The sequence below is a fragment of the Melozone crissalis genome, unplaced genomic scaffold (assembly GCF_028551555.1).
Source record: "Melozone crissalis strain CALT ecotype California unplaced genomic scaffold, PUWL_Pcris_2 ptg000006l_1, whole genome shotgun sequence".
Lineage (NCBI taxonomy): Eukaryota > Metazoa > Chordata > Aves > Passeriformes > Passerellidae > Melozone > Melozone crissalis.
The window spans coordinates 42908065-42929278 of record NW_026535784.1 but is presented as its reverse complement, the minus strand read 5'-3'; the positions used below and the strand labels follow the sequence as shown (position 1 = coordinate 42929278).

General features: G+C 41.4%; 1 protein-coding gene across 5 annotated transcripts in view; it reads left to right on the top strand.

Moving 5' to 3' along the window:
- Nucleotides 1–21214, top strand: part of SLC20A2 (solute carrier family 20 member 2) — a 56655-nt gene that overhangs the window by 10738 nt on the left and 24703 nt on the right. For 3 of the 5 annotated variants that reach the window (XM_054292019.1, XM_054291985.1, XM_054291993.1), the window contains 4 exons: nt 7741–7887; nt 13635–14185; nt 18791–18931; nt 20166–20251. In XM_054292019.1, coding sequence (XP_054147994.1) covers nt 13897–14185; nt 18791–18931; nt 20166–20251 — 516 coding nt within the window. In that variant the 5' untranslated portion in view covers nt 7741–7887; nt 13635–13896. Of the gene's footprint in view, nt 1–7740; nt 7888–8959; nt 9069–13634; nt 14186–18790; nt 18932–20165; nt 20252–21214 lie in introns of those variants that run through there. The other 2 variants (XM_054292010.1, XM_054292001.1) reach the window with 2 other exon arrangements.

Genomic DNA, 21214 nt, shown 5'->3' with positions numbered 1-21214 from the left:
GCATCTTGGCTGTGCCGTGAAGTATCTCGAAGGAAATACTGGCCATACAGTCCAACAACTTAATGATGCTGTGAACAGATTTGATTGTAGTAAGTCTCTGATACAAAGTTATTAAGACTTTGATGTATATGTATTTAAAATTTTAAAAGTAAATTTGTTTTCCTGTATTGAAAAGTATTGCTGGTAGTGGCAGGCAAAGAACATCTTTATTTTTCTTATGAACTCATATCTGGTGTCTTATCCTTAATAAAAGGCTATGGTTATTTTTGTATACTGACTGAATATTTGGCCTTTAAGAGTATATAATTAGATAGAAGAGTAAAAGCAGTTGTTAAAGGACCATTTTTTTAAATGAAAATAGTTTGAAATCATATAATTTTAGTTTCTTCCGAATAGATGTGATTAGTGTGTTGGAAATAGTTTTACAGTGGATATAAGGGGAACAGTTGAGAGACAGTGGCTGAGAATGTGTCCAGCTATTTTTGTAGTTAGATTTTTCCAGTTAGATTTTTTCAGTCTCTTTACTTAGATATTTCCATATAATCGAGCTGCTACATCACAATGGGATACAAAAACTATTTGCACTTTATAATATTTACATTTTAAAATAGGTTTTATTGTACTAATTGGTAAGTAAATTGCAATGACTGTGAGAAAATCCTAGCCTATTTTATTACTTTGATAGAAATTTGAATATGGGATAGTATTGTCTGTATCATATAAGAATGTTTTCATGGATTTTTAGCTGCTGAAACTGAAATCAATAAACTTTAGCTACTGTTGTTGACTGGAACAAGTAAATCTGCACATTTGTTTTCTTCGTGTTACCTGCACCCCTGTGTCCACCTAGTGTTTCTGCCAGCATTACTCCTTTCATGGTGTTTGCCCATCAGGCACACTCAGCATGGGTTCCTACATATTCTTGTGGAAGACTTTATTGATGGAGAACTGTGCATTCGAGTTTGTGCAATTGATCTGTTTCCTGAATAAACCTTAGAGAACCTCAGTCAAAACAGAATCCCAGGATTAGAGTAGCCAGTGGATGAGTTTGTAATTTTTTTCCAATTTTAAATAGATTTTTCAGTAATTGATGATAGCGTTTGCAAGTAGATAGAGAACGGTCTTCTGCACCCGTGAATTTCACATATGATTAGTGCACCACTGTATCCCAGATGGAAAGTGCATTAGTGAATAATACAGTCCAGGTTCTGGATTGCTTTAGAGAATGGAAAATACTTTTTGCATAATTGAGGAATTTTTTAAACTGAAAAGTATTATTTTTCTTGTAAACCCATAGTACTTTGGATTTGAAAGAAACAAACTTGTAATATAACCCAAATTTATTGTAATCTATTTAGCTATTAGTACTAAATTAAGTAATTAAGATATCTTCATGTCTGCTGAAGTCTTAAAGAAAAAATCAAATTGTGAAAGATATCTGGTTAAAGGCTTGGAGACAGTGTTGATTGAAATATTAAGCCCATTTTGGGAGTTGTTTCAGAGCAACTCTTTTCCTCACATAATTTTATTAATTTGATTTAATTAAATATCTGTTTAATTCAAAGTGGAGAAACTGATTGATAGTTGAAGAGATGGCGCAATTAATTTTCCCCTTTTTAATTTATGTGTAGAAGAGATGGAAGAGGAAATGATTTATGTGACTTCTGAAGGTCTTGGTGAAAAGAAACCATTTTTGAATTAATTATAGATTCCTTGATTACTTCCTTAAAGGAAAAATTACTTTATATTCTTTTTGCCTGTGTATTCAGTGTTCCTTGTTTATATGATTATCTACTTGCTTGTTTGTTTTACGGATAACAGTGGGTAAATTTTCCTTATCAGTATGACAGAGATAGACCTTGTTCCCTTCCAGGTCTTGCAAGAAATGTGCTCTGCAGGTTCTTCCATATTTCAGAGGACTCTTGACATGGTGTTATTGTCATGCGTGGCTGCCATAGACTTAATTTTATTTATTTTTGGGGGTTATTGTCTCTTTTTCTGCTTGATTTTTTCAGCTAATTCTGGAATTTGCACCCTTCCTTGGAGTGATGTGGCCCTTCTCACAGTGCTTGTGTGGAGCAGAGAGGTCTGTGTCAGTGCCTCTCCCATTTTTGGGTTGGTCATTTTCTGCGTGGGGGATGCATAGTCCAGAGAAGTCCCAGCCTGAGCCACAGTGGCCACAGCAGGATCCTGGCATGGCCAGCTCTGTTCTCACACCGGCAGGCAAGGACGAGGGGAGGGTTCCTCATGGAATCCCCTTTGTATTCCTGACCTCTCAGCAGCATCCATTCTGTCTCTTCTCCTTTGGGCAGCCATGGGGCTTCTGAGATGCATCAGTGTCGTCATCGTGGCTTAGCTAGGAATGCCTTACCCTGAGGATGGCACAGAGGCCACCGGCCCTGTTTGCTGGTGCCAAGTGCTCAGATACATTCTGCTGCCTAATAACTTCCTCTTCCCTGCAGCCTGTGTGTCAAGCACAGAAATTTTAGTTGTTCAAGCTCTTTTGGAGGATGAATACGCTCATCAGTCCGTGTGTCCTGTAATCTTGCCCAAACCTTTAGGAAGACTCTTTGTGCTCCACCTGGACATTGGCACTGGACCACTGGGTTTGCTCCTCGGCCTTCCATGAGAGATAAAGCCTAACTTTTCTCAGCCTGCTTCATATGACCACACACCCTTAGTAAGCCCTCTTGGAGGTGTTTGCTAGGCCAAGAACCAGTTGTGGGACACTCTTTGGCACATTGATTGACAGTGATTTAATCTGTAGCCCATGTCACGTGTCTGTTGGGCACTTCTTTGTTCAATCTACGGTGAAGCTGCCAGCAGGTTAATGTTGCCTGGTAGGTGGAACTCAAGGTATTTGCTTCCCCATCATGCTCCTCATGCCTCTAGCAGCAAAGGCTGCAGGAGACAGATGTGGATATTACATGGACTCAAGAACAGAATCAGCAGCTGTTGGGCTTTGAGGGGTAACAGGCCTATTAATTGGCAGATGCCAAGCTTTGCATGGTCTCCAGGCAGCATAAGCACGAGTATTTGGCTCTGATTCCTGTGAAATGAAGCCAAGGTCACAGCTTTCATTGCTGTTTCCCCCTTTATATCTCTATTACTGCAATGCTCATAGGGAAAAAGAAGCAGCAAAATTTCCATTGCCAGATTGTACTGGCTTAATCTATTCCATTTACTCCCATAACCCTGGTTGACACCTCTGTGAGTGTTATCCCTCCTCTGTTTGGTTATACCCCTGATTCTTTTCTCCTTTTGACATTCAGCTAGATCAGGAGTGCTTGGTCTTCTGTCCTGTGGGCCGCACCGATTCTGGAGGTCGGCAGTGAGAGCCAGCCGGTGTGGTTTGGCATGTTGATAGCCACTCACTCCTGCAGCTCTGTTTGAAGAGAGGAGGTTGCTGGACTCAGGGGAGCTGCAGCCATCTCTTCTGGCTCAAACAGAAGGCTCCACAGTGGTTGTTCTCTGAAACCCAAACTGAAATGGAAATGGCAGGCAATCTGGGGCTGGATGTGTCAGGTTTCCTTTATCTGAAAAATTTGCATTGTTGACTTTTGGCAACCACACTCTGGCTTTTCACCAAGGGCATCTTTACATATGCCTCTGAATTTGCAAAATGCATATTTTTGGATTGCCACAGGAGTGTTTCATGGGCAGTTTTTATGTTCTGTGTAAAGTCAGTACAGGTCCGTTAGTATTTCAGGATAATGCTCCTTGAGTTGTCAGCAGTAGCCAGGGCTTTTATAGTACTGTGCCCATGCTGACTGCTTGGGATATGGGACTGGGGAGGGGAAGATTAGGCTCAGGGTGGCTCTGAACAGCAGCTCACCCTTTTCCTTGGTCTTCGTATGGACATGAGTGTGCCCCAGTCTCTGGTCAGTCGGCTGGAATCACAGGCAATGCAAGTCCAGTTCTCAGCATTAACTGGGAATGGACCATTCCCAGCTTGAATCAGCACTGGCCAAGGCCTTGCTCCTTCAGCATTGCTTTGCTGCCTTTGAACTCCTCCTGGCTGGACATGGGCTTGTGCTGTGGTAGGGGCTGGAGTCAGTATGGCTCTCCCAGGCCACACAGCACCCGGAGCCTGTGTCAGCCTCTGTGCCAGCCTTGGCCTCCAGCAATTCCACTTGTGGGTTCCTCCCTTTCATTTCCCAGGGCTGGCTCACTCCATAGACAAGTGTGATCTCAAGCAGAGTCACATGCTGTAACATGGCAGCTCTCCATGCATGCCTGTGCAAGCACAGCTAATTCACCTCGACCATTGGGAGTGGAAGTCCCTTGACTGGGGTGGGATGTCCTCTTTGAGAGCCCACAAGCTTGCTGGAAAAAAAAAATGTTTGGAGGACAGGGTGACAGAGTTCAGAGCCACCAAGAAAGCCCATCCAAGGGGTTTGATTCCTTAGAGTAGAGGAGTTGCTCCATCCCTGAATGCTAAATGAATTCTTAATTTTTATGTCTACTGCATTAAACTTTCCAGAGAGTCCCTGAGATGGTTTTCTTGCAGTGAAACATGGATGCATCTCCTTTGGAGATTATCCTGATAGATAACAGAATGTTTCAGAACTTGCTATCCAATATGCAAAAGCAAATGTGCTTTATTGGCTCATTTTATCTTAAACTGTGTTTGCAGCTCTCTGCAGAGCAGATGCTCAGAGGTTTTGTTGGTATTCATTGAGCATAACAGAACTACCAGCGCTCCAAGAAGAGGTGTTGTGTTTGGTAGAGCAGGTTTGGTTAAATCTCTATTTGTCTGAAGGGCCTCAGGGCTGATTTCCAGGTAATGATTGGCCTGTGGTGCCCTTCAAGGCTCCTGTGGTGGACATGGTCATGGGGGCCTTAAGTACCAGAAAGAAGAGGGCTGGAGATTTCTTTGAGGTATGATGGACTGCTGTCTGTCACCCTTTTCATTCCTCCTCATTGATTTGATTTTCTTGTTTAAAGATTGAGAGGGAATACGGGTTCCCAGTCAGGGTCAGGGTCTCCAGTTCCAGGTGCTTATGGCTCCCAATTTTAGAGTACCAGCAGGTATGTGAGAGCCCAGAAACTCCTGTAGCTGGTCACTAACCTTGCAGCTTTTGCATGTTTTTACTGTATTTCTGTTCCTGAGTAAATGCATTTCACAGGCATTCAGGTTCCAATTCTTTGGGGCTTTTATGTTAGAAAATTATGCACAGCCCCCATTATTTTCTACTCAAAATGTATGTGTTTTAAAATCTGAATAATCATTTATATATGTAGCCTTCCAAACTGAATGGCAAAAAAAAGCCAGTTACCTTTGATATAAAAGTATAAAAGTTACCCTTAGTTGCAAAATTAACTTTGTTTTAGTGGTCACTGGGAAATGAGAACCTGGGCATCTTTTAGAAAATAGCTAATGCAGAAATGCAGAACAAAAGGGGTTTAAAATTAAATATTTAAATTGGCTTGTCCTATTACATTATTTAAGCCTGAATATAAATCTGCCTAGCATGAGTTTGTTGAATCAAACAAGGATCTATCAATTGTCAATTTACCAAAATAAATTACAATCAAAACCGAATTATGATATCTGATCGAGATTGTAGTTTATCATTTCTACAAATATTTGATTTGATGGGAACCAAACTGGTGCTGCCATTTCCAAAACCCAATCCTCGTAATTTATTCTGTGGTCTTATAAATTTTCCTTTGCTTGCTTCTTCAGTGGTGTCCCAAATTATAACTCTTTCTAATGGTCAACCTATCTTGGCTTGAATTTTCCCATGCCTCAAGTCCACAATGCTGATGTAGCAGAACAGAAACTTTGAAGATATTTCCTTTTCTCTGTGCTGTTTATTATATCCTTTGCTTTGCGTGTAGACCGAGCTCTGCAGCTTAGGTCAACAAGAAGCCACCGTTGTGGCCAGGCTGGCTCGTGGGAAGCAGCACTCAAATGGTTCCAGTTTGCAGCTCTCCTGGGTCTGAGATGCTTCCCACAGGTCAGGCTGGCAGCTTCTGGGGCTGGGAATTGAAATGGATACCCCTCAGGTCACATGTGCCCTGGGCAGTGTTTGTACCTGCACGCTGGTGGTGGCTGCTCTAGGCTGGGGGAATGGTCCTTAGCTTCTCTAAAGGAGAATTAGGATGGATTTAACACTTACTGGGAGAGGCAGACATCAGCTATAAAGAGAACATGGAATAATATTTTGCCTCTTTTTTTTTTTTTCTTTTTACCTTATAAAGTTAAACAAGTGGTACAAGAAGTTTCTGCGCTTATTTATTCGCTTTCTTAAAACTTTGGAATCCAGATCTATAAATACAAGCTGACTTAATGTTTACCATTATGGTCGCTCTCACTTGAATTGATGGATGCTACTTGTTAGGGAAAAAAAAGTAAAAAAAGTGATCTGCAGGAAAAGATTAACATGCTGTTGTTGTTAAAATATGTTGCTTTTGTCCATAAGGGAAAACCACTGTGAAAGTCTTAGCCCCTCAGTTTTCTAAAAACTGGAAGCCTGTTTGTCAGCAATTACAGGAGCAAAAGGAAAGACATCACAACTAAAGACTATGTCATAAAGACTAAAGAGATGTAGCTTTTCATAAAGGTAGCAGATGTATCACAGACTTAGTTGTAGTGGGGTATCGACCTTAAATAAAGAATCACCATTTCTTAAAAATAATCATGGCTCAATAGGTATAATTCTCTTTTTTTTGGGGGGGTGGGATTTTAATGTCATTTCTTCATTGCAGATTTCTAGTTGGAGTTTTTTCCTAATTCTTTTTAGAAAGTGATGTAGGCTTGCTAATCTATGTGAGTTTGCTTAAGAAATGTAAAATACTTTTCAGTATTACCAAATAACCCATGCAGATGTGAAGCTGAATTTAACCAATTCAGAAAACTTTTGACTTCTTGTTAGGAAATATCCGTTATTCAAACTTGAAAAAATAGATCAGGAAGGATTATGTTTCCAAGTCTGTGTTTACAAAACTGAATTGATTTGGTTTTTCTCAAATGTTCAGGATGTGGAAAATGTACAGATTTAATTATGTTAAGTTCTAATATCATTACACACATTTTAGTGACTCTGAATGGAGTAAAACCTAGCAGATAAATTTATAAACCATAAAGGTGTGCAAATAAATTTTTGTCAGTCAGATTTTTAACTGTGACAATGCAGTTTTGATTTTAATTCCTTTTTGCTGAATATGATAACTGAATGGCACTATATGGTCTTAAAGCAATTATTTTATATAAAGCTAAGCTGGGTACTTTTAGGCAAACATTAGTTTTGCCTTGATTTATGTGCAAAAAACGTTTCCCACTTAAAGGAAAGCGGTTGAAGGAATCTGGATTGGATAATTTAGGCTGAACTGTTGAAAGTGAAGTTGTTTGCTTAGGCATCGATCCAGACAAAACTCGTGCACATCTTTAACTTTCTGCAGTCTGTGTAGCCTGTGGGACCTCTACTGACATGGATAAAGTAGCAAGCGTGCAACATCATTCCCAAATTGGATCTACATACCCTACTGTCACAGGCACTTGAATTAAAAGTGCATTTAACTGTGCTTGCAAATAAAAGATCTGGGACTCCTCAGAGATTACCTGATCCCACCAAAACACCCAACTGACAGTCAAAAATGAGATTTCCTTTCTTGTCTATGCCTATGCCTGGGGGTGGGGAGGGGGAAGGGAACGTTTTGTTGCTTTTAATACGAGCTTCATTGGATTGGTTTGTCTCTCTGGTGCAGTCGTGACGCAGTGTTGTGTTTTATCAGTGCCCACCCCCAGCAGAATTCTTTGCTTAAGAGGAGGCAGATTTTCACCTACTGAATAAGAGTCTGGACTCGCATTGATGCTTCTCAGTGTTGTCTTGTGTGCTCTCCTCCTGTGCCGGAGTGAATTTTATCCCCGGACTGCCTGGTGTAAGTTACAGCGCTCTTTCTACCCTCTGAAAGTTTGCATGTTCAGATGTGACTGTGCTGAATGATAGGATATCTATTTTAGACTTCAACCTGTATTTCTGATCAGGAGGGAAGGTTGCTAGAAGAACTTTGCTCATTTTTCTCTTGAAAGAACTTTTAAATACTGGGTGAGTTTTAAAGACTTCTCTGCATGGTTTTCTTTTATGAAACTTTTCTGTAACCATGAACACTTGTTTTCTCTGAATGGATCTTGAAAATCTCCAGTATTGAGTCATAAAAACTACTTGCCTGCTAGAAAGAGTTTGTTCAGTCACTGAAGGATCAAATTGTCCTTTAGTTAGAGAAAAATATGTTTATCAGCAAATGCATGAGAGTTTGTTGATACTTCACCTTTCTTACTTGCTTGGAGAATTGCTTAAAGTGACTGCTGTCTGTGTTTTTAGTGAATGTTTTCAGCCACAAAATCTCATGCTAGATATTTTATATCCATTTTAAACCTTTCAGTGGTGGGAACAGAAGGTTGATAGGGACTAGGAAAAGGAAGCATCCTCTGGAAGTTTTAGGAGCTGACAGTGACAATCCCTCTCTGCAATGTTAAACTGGACAGGAATCCTTGGAAAGCTATCAACTTCAGTTTGTTTCCATATCAAGTAGTAGCATGAAGTATGCTTAAACACATTGTGACTGTGTTAAAATAGGAACTGATTGATAGAAAAACCTGCTTCTGCTGATGTGGTAATTGATTTTTTTTTTTAATAGTAAGTTCAGAGTGCTTTTTGTGTACTGGAGCATTAAACTTGCATAATGTTTGGCCTTGTGACAAGTCCCGTGCATGTAATTTAGAGCCATATAGGGATGTTCTCAGTCTTGAACCACTTGATTCAATACTACCTTTCATATCATGAATGTAGCGTTAGTAATTTAAAGTAAATAATTTGTGAGCCTTGTGGCCTGAGCATGAACTGGAAATGATAAGGACTATTGATAAGAACCACGTTAGTAGCTCTGGTTATAAACCAGGCTTGGTTTCTATGCAGTGCTGCTTCAGTACCCGGAGACTGGAATGCCAGATCTGGCCTGAGTTTATACACATAGGTGGGAACCTGACAGATTGGTTTTATATAAAAAGCAGAGGATATAAAAGAGAGGATATGGACTAACCTCCCAGGAGATGCTGTCTGGTAAGCATTTTAGACAGACTTTTCCCCCACTGGTAACTAGAAGTGAACCTGCCTGTCAGTACAAATCCAGTGCTGCTGTCAATCATTAAACATCTACTGTTGGAAAAGAAATTGTCCTCCCTTGTCTGCCTTGCCATAATGCAAAGTGGAGAAGTCATATAAATTATTTTGGGAAATGCTACACTAGCTGCTGTCCTTTGATTTTTGTTCGTACTTGGGCAACAACAAATCAGTTAAAACTGGGATGTTGCAGAATCTCTGTCTCATTCAGAGCACAAGAAAATTTTCAGCTGCAGCGTGGGGCAACTTCTGAGGGTAGGAGAGCTGCATGCAGCATGATTTATATATGGTATGAGCTGCATACTTTCAGTGCCTTACAAATGCTGTAGGTTCTTCCCTAATTTTCAGTGAAGAGAATATTAAAGGACATTTATGGGATCTCTGTTTGTTACTTTATGTCACACAGTCGGATTGCTAGATGGTAATGCACTCTGATTACTTCCTTAGAATTTTAACTTAGTCCTGAGCTTTTATTTATCCATTCATTTCTGCTGTTTGATACTTCTCTGTTCTCTTTAGCAGCAATTTGTTTAGCAAAAACAAAAATGCCCAAACCCTGACATCTCTGATTTTCAAATTTAGTATTATTTTTTTCACTAAAACTTGTCTAGGCTCAGTAGTGTACTCTGAACAGCTTCCAGGAGACCTGTCTTAGTGAATGTTCGTATATAAACATGTCCTAAAATGATCTCATGTTTAACACGAGATCCTAACTTTTTCCTGAGGATTCACTTGTCATTGTGCATGAATTGAGGTGCTTTTTTACCTAGGTTTTGTTCTCATCTCTCCCTTAGGGAGGAAATAGCACTCTGTCTTGACAGAGTTATAACAAGCTGTTTAGTGAATAATAAAATACAGTCTGAGGGGAGTGTCTGGATCATCTCCAGTGAGGCAGAGGGACGTGCTTAGCATTTCCAAAAATCAAATTTTTCTTGCTGAGGTGCAAGTTTCTAAGTCCATTTAAAAGGCTTCAACTCAAACCTTGTAAGTATGGTGCACTGACTGTGGACCATAAGGAAACTCTGTTAGCTAAAAAACGTGCCTTAATGCAGAATTATCTTCTTCCAGCTTGAAATGCCATCTCTGTGCATTTCTCTCCATCCATCAGAGATGCATGTCCCAGCTTCACATCCTGCAGCTCCTGGTCCTAAGACAATTCCTCTGCCCTGCTAGTGCCCAAGTGTGAGCTTGCAGCATGGCAGAACAAGTTGGGCTGGTTCAGGAAGAGTTATCCAAAGCCTAAATAGGAAAATGTACTTTTCCACCCAGAGTGTGCTGTGGTGGCAGAGCACACCTGACTGCAGAGGAGGTGTCAGTCCCAGAGGTAACTGGGAGGATCTCCCAGCACCCAGCAGGTAGGGTTGAATTGCATTTGGATTGCATAGAGGCAGGTTGATGAAATATGAGAACAGGAGAGACACAGGCTGGTGACTTCCAGGTGTCACACGTGGAGCAGATCACCTGCCATTCCCTCCTGCGTGGTGTTTTTTCCAGTTTCTTTTTCATCCCATTAAACAACATCACAAGCTCTTGGGTTACATTAGGTGATGAGGGGCATAGTTCAGCATGTCTGAGCATGCCAAATGTATTTTGGGCTCTAGAAAGAAGCAGACTAAGATTTAGTCTGTATTTAGTCACTGGCCTGCTTTGCAGGATATTTTGCATTTCTGAAAACTTTCTCAGCAGAGATGTGCCTTTTTTTCCCTTTTTTTCTAAAAGCATTTAAAATCTTTTACCGTTTTTTAAGGTTGAAAGTAGTAACACCTAGCCCTTCACAGGCAGCCTACATGGTAATTTTTAAACATGTGTTTATTTCCTTTTTCCTTCTGACTTCCATCTTGTTAAAGACACTGCTTGGCTGCTGCTGTGCTGTTGCATGTGCCAACACAGTTGAGCCTCTCAAGTTTTGGAGGAAGCTCTATTTTGAACCATCACCTTGCATAAAATGACAGGAGGGGTGACTTCTTACTTAAGACATCCTTTTCTCCTGAGGCCACGTATCCTATTTCACAGGGAGGGAGTTTGTGGAGCTGCCTCTGAGCGCCCTTTGCCAGAAGCCCTGCTGGCAGTCTCCTGGAGGCTCTGCGGCCTCCATGAGGCGATTTAGGAGCGCACATACGCACTCTTGAAGTCTTCATTTCTTCGAGACCATCTGGAGGAGTTCACCCCACCCTCCTCCCAGGGAAGCTAATAAAGGCAACCTTGTGACTTAGCGGTTTATTTTGGAAACTGCAAGAACTCGCCCTGGCTGGAGCAGCCAGATTTGGCAAACATTGTCCCATGAACTCTCTTGTGGTGGGGCAATGTCACAATGGCCCTGCTCTTTCTCTCACTCCCAGGAACTGGGCCACCACAATAAATTGGTAGGTTGGTTGATAAGTGGAGGAAGGACAGATCTCTATTGGGAATAAGGGTGTGCTTTTATCTAGCTGGTCCAAAGAAATGGGTCTTGTATAAACACAGTCTGTGGGTGCATGCGTGGACCTCAGTCAGCTTTGCCCATTTTCAGGAGAAGAAACTGGGGCACTGAGGCTAACTTGGCAAAGGTACTGTGGAAATGCATGCAAGAAGAAGAATTTAATCATTAATCTCCAGGATCAAGGAAGGACCCTAGTCCAGAACTTCATCTCCTAGCAAAAATCTGACATGCATAATAGAAATTTTTTAACAAATGCTTTTAGTGGGGTTTGGTCTTCATTCACAGGCAAACATGTGCTAACTGTAATTGTTTCTTCCAAATATCATTAGCCTTTTCTGTTTCTGTCAAGTCCTTTTCTACTCAATGGGCTGAGTGCTCATGAATTATAAAAAAGCAACAAGTCTTCAAACAGAAAACATGCTTTGGTGCTTCATTTTCTCATGTTATCTCATAGTATAAAAATCCTTATACAAATGTTTTTAGCCATTAAGACCTTCTGAAATGTTATTTTAGAGTGTAAGGCATTCAAGGATTGATGTCTGCTCCATGTCTGGAAAAGACTGGAGCAACAGTTGTCCAGCCAGTTTGGAGCCTGCAGAAAGAAAGAGGGACATCTTTTCTTGCAGAATATGTTTCTGTAGAGAAAGCATCAGTCCTTGACATCAATTTTAGAGTTTTCTAGGAAACACTTATGGATAGAGATTTTATTTTCCTCCTGGTTGTTCTCAAGGATGCAGCACCTCAGGAGTATGCAAAATCTCTTTTAATTTTTTAACTTTGCTGTTATTTCAGGGGTTTCAGAGACCCTTCCTCCCTGCTACTGCAGGACCCAAATTGCATTTGGATCATTGAAAGAAATTAAATACGATCTTGAAACTGTCCATGTGGGAACATTGTGTTGGAGTGACTGTGGGGAAATAGTGAGCATGAGGTGGGCTCAGGGCTTTAATCTGACATGCCCTGCTCTCTGGAAGTGCTTTTCAAAGAGGTGGAGTTGGCTGATGCAGATTTGCTGCTAAACGTTCATTTAACCCCTTGCCACAGGACCACAGGACATCTTTGTGGGGGCCAGTAACAGAAGGGAATTGGCCCTTGGAGGAGGCAGGGGATTTGGAAAATTTGCTTCTAGCTTTTGACCATCTTCCTGTCACTGTGGGCCTGATCACTCTATTTAACAGTCTTTTGGATGATGAAGGTTTTATTTTTTAAACTCCCTTTCTCCATATCCTTTTTTTGCTTTGAAGAAGCTTACTCTTCTATTGGACTAAGAAAGATGTAATTCAAAAGGCAGTCAAAAACTGTCAAAATAAATACACAAAGATATCTGTGACAATAGTTTGAATATAATAACTGTTAATAATTTGTAACTATCTATAGGAAAAAACAAAGTTCAATGATTTCCTTGCACCTTTTTCATAAACTTCTCTAAACCAGTAATGATACATGGAAATATTGAAATTATTGTGCTGTTTCAGTGGCTGAAAAGCTTCAAAGAAATTGTATTCTTGCAGCATGGGATGTGATAGCAACAACAGATGAATATTAATGTTCTTCAGAGTATTTTCAGTGGTATTTCCTAGACAGACATGCATATAAAATGATTTTTCAAAGGAGCATATCCATGGCTGCAGCTGATAAATGTTGAGAGCTCTGCTGAGGTCAGTGGTCAGGTGTTCTGTATCAGCTGGGAGTCAGGCTGTGTGGTATGGTCTGTGCACCCTTTGTCTTATATTCACTGGATGCAAAAGCCAAGAGAAATCGTCCTGCTAGAAAGGGGGCTTGTTGCCCTGCTTGGTAAATTCAACACAAACAAATTCTCAAACTTTCTAAATCCTTTTAAATTGCTCAAAAGAGTTTCTTTGTCAGTGATGTTGCAAGAAACATATTGCTTTGGAGGTGACCTAATTTGAATCCTTTCTGAATTGCTTTATGATTAGAGCAGTCACATGCTGAGGTAGGACCCCATTAATGGGTTTAAATCATCTGTTTACTTCTGAAAACACGCGTTGTTATGAGCTCTGCTGAGTATTCCACCCTTTTATTTTAATTTTCTTTTTTCTTTTTTCTTTTTTTTTCCTCTGTTGCAGGACAGAACATCGCAGTCCTACCGGTTTGGAAGCAAAATATGGAATGTGTTTCACTGCTGACCGAAGGCAGCCAAATGAACAGTATTTATAGTAGTTCGAAAATCAGCAGTTAGCAGTTTCTTCACATTCTAACACTACCCAGCACTTTCCAGAGAGAACTCATTGTTTACAAGAAATCTGCTTTCCAAATCCGTGGCGGTGCCCTCCAGCCTTGACTATTAACTATTTGCAAAGGGGAAGCTAATCTACACTTTGGGGAAAGATGGCAATGGATGAGTACCTGTGGATGGTCATTGTGGGTTTTATCATTGCTTTTATTTTAGCTTTTTCTGTCGGTGCGAATGATGTTGCAAATTCTTTCGGAACGGCCGTGGGCTCTGGTGTTGTTACTTTACGCCAGGCTTGCATTTTGGCTTCAGTTTTTGAAACCACTGGCTCAGTGTTACTGGGAGCGAAAGTAGGAGAAACAATTCGGAAAGGTATCATTGATGTTAACCTGTACAACAACACTGTCCCGCTGCTGATGGCAGGAGAAGTGAGTGCAATGGTTGGTAAGTAACACTTTCCTATTCCAAGTAATGTTTGAGCATTGTTAATTCAGTCTTCCCATCTTCTGGACCTGCACATCTGTTTTTGTGTGAATGCAGGGGCCTGTGTTCCTTTTAAAGTCTCCTATGTTTTTTTAAAATACTTCTAAAAATTTACATTTTTCAGTGGTTCAGCCACTTAACTAACAGATGAAAAGGAATGTTTAACACAGTGGATCCTATATGTGTATAAGACACTGAAAAAAATTATTTTGGAGATTTTTGTGATAATAAATGGAAAATATAAAAGTTTAGCATTTGTGTCTGTACAGAAGATCCTACAGAATCAGCAGTTTGCAATGAGTGTGTATGAGAAAGAATCCTTTTTAAAAAGTTTCAGAAAATACAAACACTTCTGTAAACTGATTGCCTGGCTGAGTGATTGCAATTAGTCCTACGTTTCACCCTTACCCACTGCAAAACTAAGGGAGCAGTAAAGACAATCACACATTTAAGGTCTTTTTAGTTTTTCTGACCCAAACGACAGCAGGTCAGCCCTTAGAGTCTGCTCCCCTTGCTTGTGGTTGTAGTTAACTAAATCTCTGTTCAGAACAAACAGCATATTCTGAGGTAAGTAACATTAAGCCACGGTATTTACTCTTTGTTTATGTGCAAGAGGCTTTGTGAGCTTTTAGAGAGCTCCCTCCAGGAGCAAACCTGCTCTTAAAGGGCAGCAGGAGGAAACCCTTTATCAGTGGGAGAGGCAGCCCCGGCAAGGGGCCAGCCCTCCCACCTCGGTCTGGCAGCCTGGTGATTTACACAGGCACCACAGCATCCTCTGCTTCAGAGGGATGTTCCACGTGAAGATTTTCTTCCTTAAACCTACTTGAACCTGACCTAAATGTTATTTCCACCTATCCCTTCTAACCTCCTCGCACTTTCTACGTGAAACCTGCACAGGAGTTAAGTGAGTCTGTGCAGAGATTTACTACATGTGCTTATTTTCCTGTTTCCTTTGGGAAAAGGGAAAATTGAGTGCCTTTTAAAAAAATTTCTTTTATTTTTTATGGTTCGAAATGGACATTGAGTGACAGTTTCGGGAGTTGTCAGAGGTGGCTTTGTGTGCCTGAGAGTGGGAAGGTAGTTCCCTTGGTTCTGTGGCTGTTTCTGAGCCTCCTGAAGATTGGGCACCTTTCCTTGCCCAAGGGGCAGAGGGGTTGGTCACCACGAGATCACTGGGGCAGCAGCCACTTCCACAGATGGTCCCACTTGAACCCTCCTCAGGTGCTCCTGCCCCCCCACCCCATCAGCTCCTCTCTCCTGATCCCTTGCAGGGTCACCTGGAGGTGTTTGCTCTTTCCGTCAAGGTGCAGGGTGGCTATTTAGCCCCATCCCACTGGCACCTGTTATCCCTGTGCTTGCTGAGATGGCTCAGGCTCTCCCATGGGTGAGCTGGGAGCCCTGCACAGCGCCTGGAGCGTGAGTGACCTGCGTGTTCCCGATTCCCTTTGAAGGAAGGGTCCGTTTTCTTCCCTGGATCTATTTCTGCTCTCCTGATCCTAGCAGAGCAAAGTTTTAAGTCTCAGATACCCCCTGCAGAGGCAACTGGCCAGAAGCTCAAAGAAAACAACTTATTTGCATGCCTATTTACATAAGCCTGTGTGAACTTCATGACCAGTTGCATTCCCTTCCTCCAGTAGGGGCATTAGGAAGAAATTCCACATTATAAGTCTCAGAATTAATCACAAGTTACAAAATGCAGATTTCAGTATTTTTTTTCCTCAAATCCATCTCCAGCTTTTCTCTGGATGTATGATATTTTTTCTGTGTTTTCTCTTAGCCTTTTTGGATGTTTACTTTTTCTGTTTTTGCTCTGCATTTTCCCCCACCCTGTTCTCTCATGTCTCATGATCATGTTTTTGCAAATGGATTTAGCTTCTGAATTTCAATGAGGCTTAAATGAGTCAACAGTCTGGGAGAGACCAAAAGTCACTGTATCCTCTTTCCAGATGTTGGTGGAAGATCCTTTGATGCTTGCAGCAAACAGCAGATGTAATTTTCAGGTCAGCCTTTTCTCCTAAGAGAAAAGGAAGCGGGAAGTAATGGGATTAAAGTTTTAATATGTAGCATTTTGTAGTAATTTGGAGCGCATTCAGATGTTGTTTATTTGGCAGATGAGAAGTTAAGGACTGTTGCTCTTGGGGTAGATTGTAGTACTTGCCCAGCATCAATCAGCTGTCAGGTTATTGTCAGGACCTGCCCGTGTGTTGTTCTGGAGGTTCTGGTGCGAGCTGAAGTCAGCAGCTGATGCGACTGAGGAGGTGCCACCAACAGAGAGGACATCCCAGCCAGGATTAGCAGAGCCAAGTACTAATCTAGTCCTGCAGGTGACGTGACGTTTGGTGTGGGCTCACAGCTGGCACTGAGCACTGGAGCCCAAGGAGAACGAGGTGCCCTCAGTGGCAGGGGAGTGTGAAATGCACCCTGGCCAAACGCTGGGACAGGCTGCAGCCAGCCCTCTGTCTTCAGGGGATGTTGACCCAGAGGAAAGGGTGTGGGCCACAGTGTCCACAGGCATGAAGGGTCTGAATTTGGGACTCTCTGACCCAGCCTAGTGAGCCTCCTGCTTCCTAAGTTAGTTTTGCGAAGGTAAAAATTGAGAACATACATTTTATGTTAAAGAGGATTTAAAGCTTTGATGTAGGTAGCTAAAGCACTGCAAGTCCCAGAGTAAAGTCTTGCTCTGGCTTCCTTTGTAGTTTCTTCTATTCCTTAACACTTCCCTAAACTTCTTTAGATTATGCATTGTCCTTCTCAGGCCATCCATTGGTCCTGCACCACCTGTTCTTTCTCTGCTGCTTGTTTTCAGTAGAGCAATCTGCTCTAGTGGAAGGTGTCCCTGCCAATGGCACGGGGTTTGGAATTAGATGATTTTTGAGGTGCCTTCCAACACAAACCATTCTGTGATTCTATGAAGTTAAATAAACAAGAAATAGTTCCGTAGTCCCTCTGTTTCCCCCGACAATAAACCCAGTCCTCACCAGACATTTGCAGTGCAGCTGTGGCTTGGTTCCATTTCCCCCTTTTTTAATACTATTTTGTAATTACATAGCTATAGGTAGCTTATCTTTTTATTTGGCTTCTTTCAGATGTAACCACGTGATTTCTCCTTCTCCTCACTTCCATTTGCTGATCTCTAAGTTCATGTCAAAGGTTTCAAAGTGTTTTTGTTTTTATTTTTATTTTAGTACAGGGGAAAAGAAGCCAAAAAATTGAAGAGCAGGTGTTCCTTGATTGATCTAGAATTTCCACTAGCAAGAGAAGTAACAGTTGTTTTGGGATAGTATGCCAGGAGAGATCAGTTTTACAAACTGGTTGACTTCCAAATGCAGCCACATACGATACCAGCAAATCACTGTTTGCAGATGGCTCTGTTTCAAGACCTTCAAACCATCTTCTCGTGTTGGAATTGAGGATGGAGCTTGAAACTTTGGGTAGTCTGCCAGGATATGTTCAGTGACCTTGCTTTATCACCTGTATCTGCTGCAGATCTGTTAAGGGAGGAGGCATGAGCCAGAAAATTCAGGATCTCTTATGGCAGTCTGATTGCTGCCACTGGTGACTCAATACACGAAGATTTAGTCTTAAGGCCATGAAGTATTACAATGAGGTCTTTGTAAGAATTCTCTAATATTAGGGGGGGGTCCACAGAAAGCTGGTGTCACTCTCAGAAGTATTTTGCTGTCCTGAGGTTAGTGCCGCTGCAAGAGGAGCAGGGATCTTGTGTCTTTGGAAAGTGAAAGGAGTCAGAGCATGAAGCTGCATGCTTGAGAGCTTGGTGGCCAGCTGTGTCTGACCTAACTCCTGAAAGAGGTGCTTGGGATACTTTTTTTTTCTCCTGTGCTCTTGGCCAACATTCTTCCTGGAATTCTTGCTGGAATGCCAGATGTGGCATTTACTTTACAGACCATTACCCACTGTCCCTTAGTTAGGGGAACTTATTTCCTTATGCCAGGGTACCTTTGGCTTCTCCATGACTAACATAAGCCTTTTCAGCAGTCTTGAATTTCTCCTGGAATCCTTCTTGAATTTCTCACTGCAGATGAAGGCAGTGAGAGAGTCTGTATTCTTTCCTCGGTCCATTTTTCCTGTTGAGGACTGGATGGCTGTATATCTCTGAGATGAAGCATGAAATCTCTCTGTCCCACAATTTGAACCTTTCTCTGGTAGTGTCCAGCTTTAGGAGCATGGGTGGTTCACTAGTGAAAGGTGAATGCCTCCTCACGGTGATCACCTGGAGGCTTCCAGGGTCAGCTCTCAAGAGGGAGGTTTGGGAGCAGTTTGTGTACTTAATCAGGCTGTAAATACTGAAAGCAGAACTGTCATGGATTGTGGGGAGCTCTTAGTCATAAACAGTCATAAGTAAGATGTAGCATTCAAAGCTGCTATTAAACTGTCTTAGTAGCTGCTTTTAGAGACAGAACAGGAACAAAACCCTCTTTAGAAGATCTCTCTTATGCATGAGGAGTGTAGGCAGCACTTGTAAAAGAATGTGGGCACGTGGTAAAGAATTTTCTGCGTTACATTATTGTTGCTGTTGTTTATACCATATGGTTCATTTGTTTCTAGGTTCTGCTGTTTGGCAGCTAATTGCATCGTTTTTGAAGCTCCCAATATCAGGGACCCATTGCATTGTAGGTGCTACGATTGGATTTTCTCTGGTGGCAATTGGCACGCAGGGTGTGCAGTGGATGCAGCTTGTCAAGATTGGTAAGTGCTGTCTCCTTTTATGTGTGAGGGTGTGTGAAATAGTGTGTGCTGCCTGCAAAAAACATTCCCAGAAATCTGCTTTGTGCTGATAGCACACTCTCATTGATTTATTTTCCACCCCTGTCACATCATTCAGAAGATGCACTGGTGCCATGTTCATTAAGGGCTGCAGTGTGTCTCCAGTGGAGAAGGGGGTAAGGCAAAAGGTGTACTTCCCCAGTGGTAAGCTGGGGGCACACTATCCCTCAAGAAACACGCCTCAAGGTGACATTCCTCCTCTTCTAATTCTCTTTGAGGCAGCTCATACTACCCTGTTCTTGCTCTCAACAATATGAATGCTATCATGTGAATGCCCACAGTCATGTTTCTCCACCCACCACCACCTTCAGGGCGCACAGCATGTTAAACTCACAGCCTCCTATTGCCAAGAACAATGGCACATCCAAGCAGGGACGGAGTGTTTTCTTATTATTTTGGAAGCCTTTGGAACTTGAGGTGCTGTCTAAAATCTCTATTAGAAGGAAGTTCTAATATATTACCATGCCCTGTACCTGAAGGCATGGTAATATATTAGAACTTCAGCAATGCATGTGCTTTTTTAAAATTCTGTCAATAGTAAAAGAGTTTTCAGTGACAGCAGAATCAATCTGTTGACCATGCTGCAAACAATAAATCACTGTGGATGAGATTTCCAGAGTGCTGCCCTAATCCGGCTTTATTGAAATCAGTGGGAGCTTTGCCACCTACTTCAGTTAAATCATCCTGGACACTTGCAGTGCTGGCCTGCAAAAAATGTACATGCATCATACATTACAGTTGATGTTCCTGTGGCATTTTGGAACTCAAGACTCTTACCCTGGGAGCAGCCAGTCATCCCACTAGATGCAGTTGCTTTCCATTTGCTTGCGACATTCATGGTCGTGGTGATTAGGAAATTACAGTACTTTCTTGGTCTGCTCTGATTCAAACTACAAGAAACTTTCCTAAGGAGTTTGATTGCTAAACTTGCAAAATTAGCAGGATATGCTTTGGCTGTTGTTTCTAATGGTGCTTAGCATTACTTTGACTTTCATGAGTGTCAGTGGACATTGAGTTGCACCAGTTGTAAGTAAACGTACAGAACATTCATTCCAGTTGTACAAGAATTGTTTTAAATTTATTGCTCATTAACAATGTACTTAACTATTATGCAAGAATACTGTTTATTTCAAGTTTCATTCTTTCTTCAACACAGTTGCCTCTTGGTTTATTTCCCCACTGTTATCTGGCTTGATGTCTGGAATCCTATTTGTGCTGATCAGATTCTTCATTTTAAACAAGGTAAAGAAATCTCACTATTAAAACGAGTGCTTAGTATGAAGGTTGTGTTTTAGCCTCCCATTGAGTGCTGCCATTTCCATAGTTGAAAGTTTATGACTTCTTTTTGGACAGGAGACCAGTCATTTTTTTAACAGCCATTTGAGTTATACTTGCTCTTAACAGTTCTGAAAGCTCTCAGTAAGTAATTTGACAAGTATTTGAGGCTTAGAAGGTGCTATGTGATAATTAATATTGTATATTCTGTTAGGTCAGAGGCTGCTTCTGTATTAGCACAAGCTTGCTGGCATTGACTTAGCCTCACAATTGCTGTTCTCTCTGTAATTTAAACAGAACAGTCTCCCTTGGAGATACTCTAACTGGATTTTAAAGTCATGAAATTTTAAGTCTTGGTTTTCCAGCTTTAGAAATATGGGCATCTGCCTATTTTGTAGACTCTCAAGAAACCTGAATCAATGGGTTTTAGTGACCTGAAGTAACATTGGTCAATGTCTCCCCAGTGCAAAAGATGACTTGCTTGCCACCCAGCATGGTCTGGAAACCTGAACTGCCTTTTCCATTTCTCTCACACCTTCAACTTGCTAAAATGGGCAAGTGAAGAGCATGGCAGTGACCTAAAATAAGCGACACTATATTAGCCGTTATACAGGGAACTTAAATAGATGAGGGATTAATTCTTTTGCTATAAATAGCACCACCTGTAACCTCAGCTTCATCGTTCTTTATTTCTGCGCTAAATAAATGTCAGTGATAAAAACAGATGATAGATTTGATAAGATTCAGCTTTGAATAAGAAATAACTCAAGTCGCATGAAAGATAAGGAAAGGTTCCACTATTGTATTTAAAGCCTAGCAACTTAACAAATTAGCCATCAAAATCATGTGAACTCCGGTATTAAAGCTGTATATTTAAGCATTCAAGAGGCAGAAAAATTCAAGTTAAAGAAATTGCCTCCCAACTGCAGT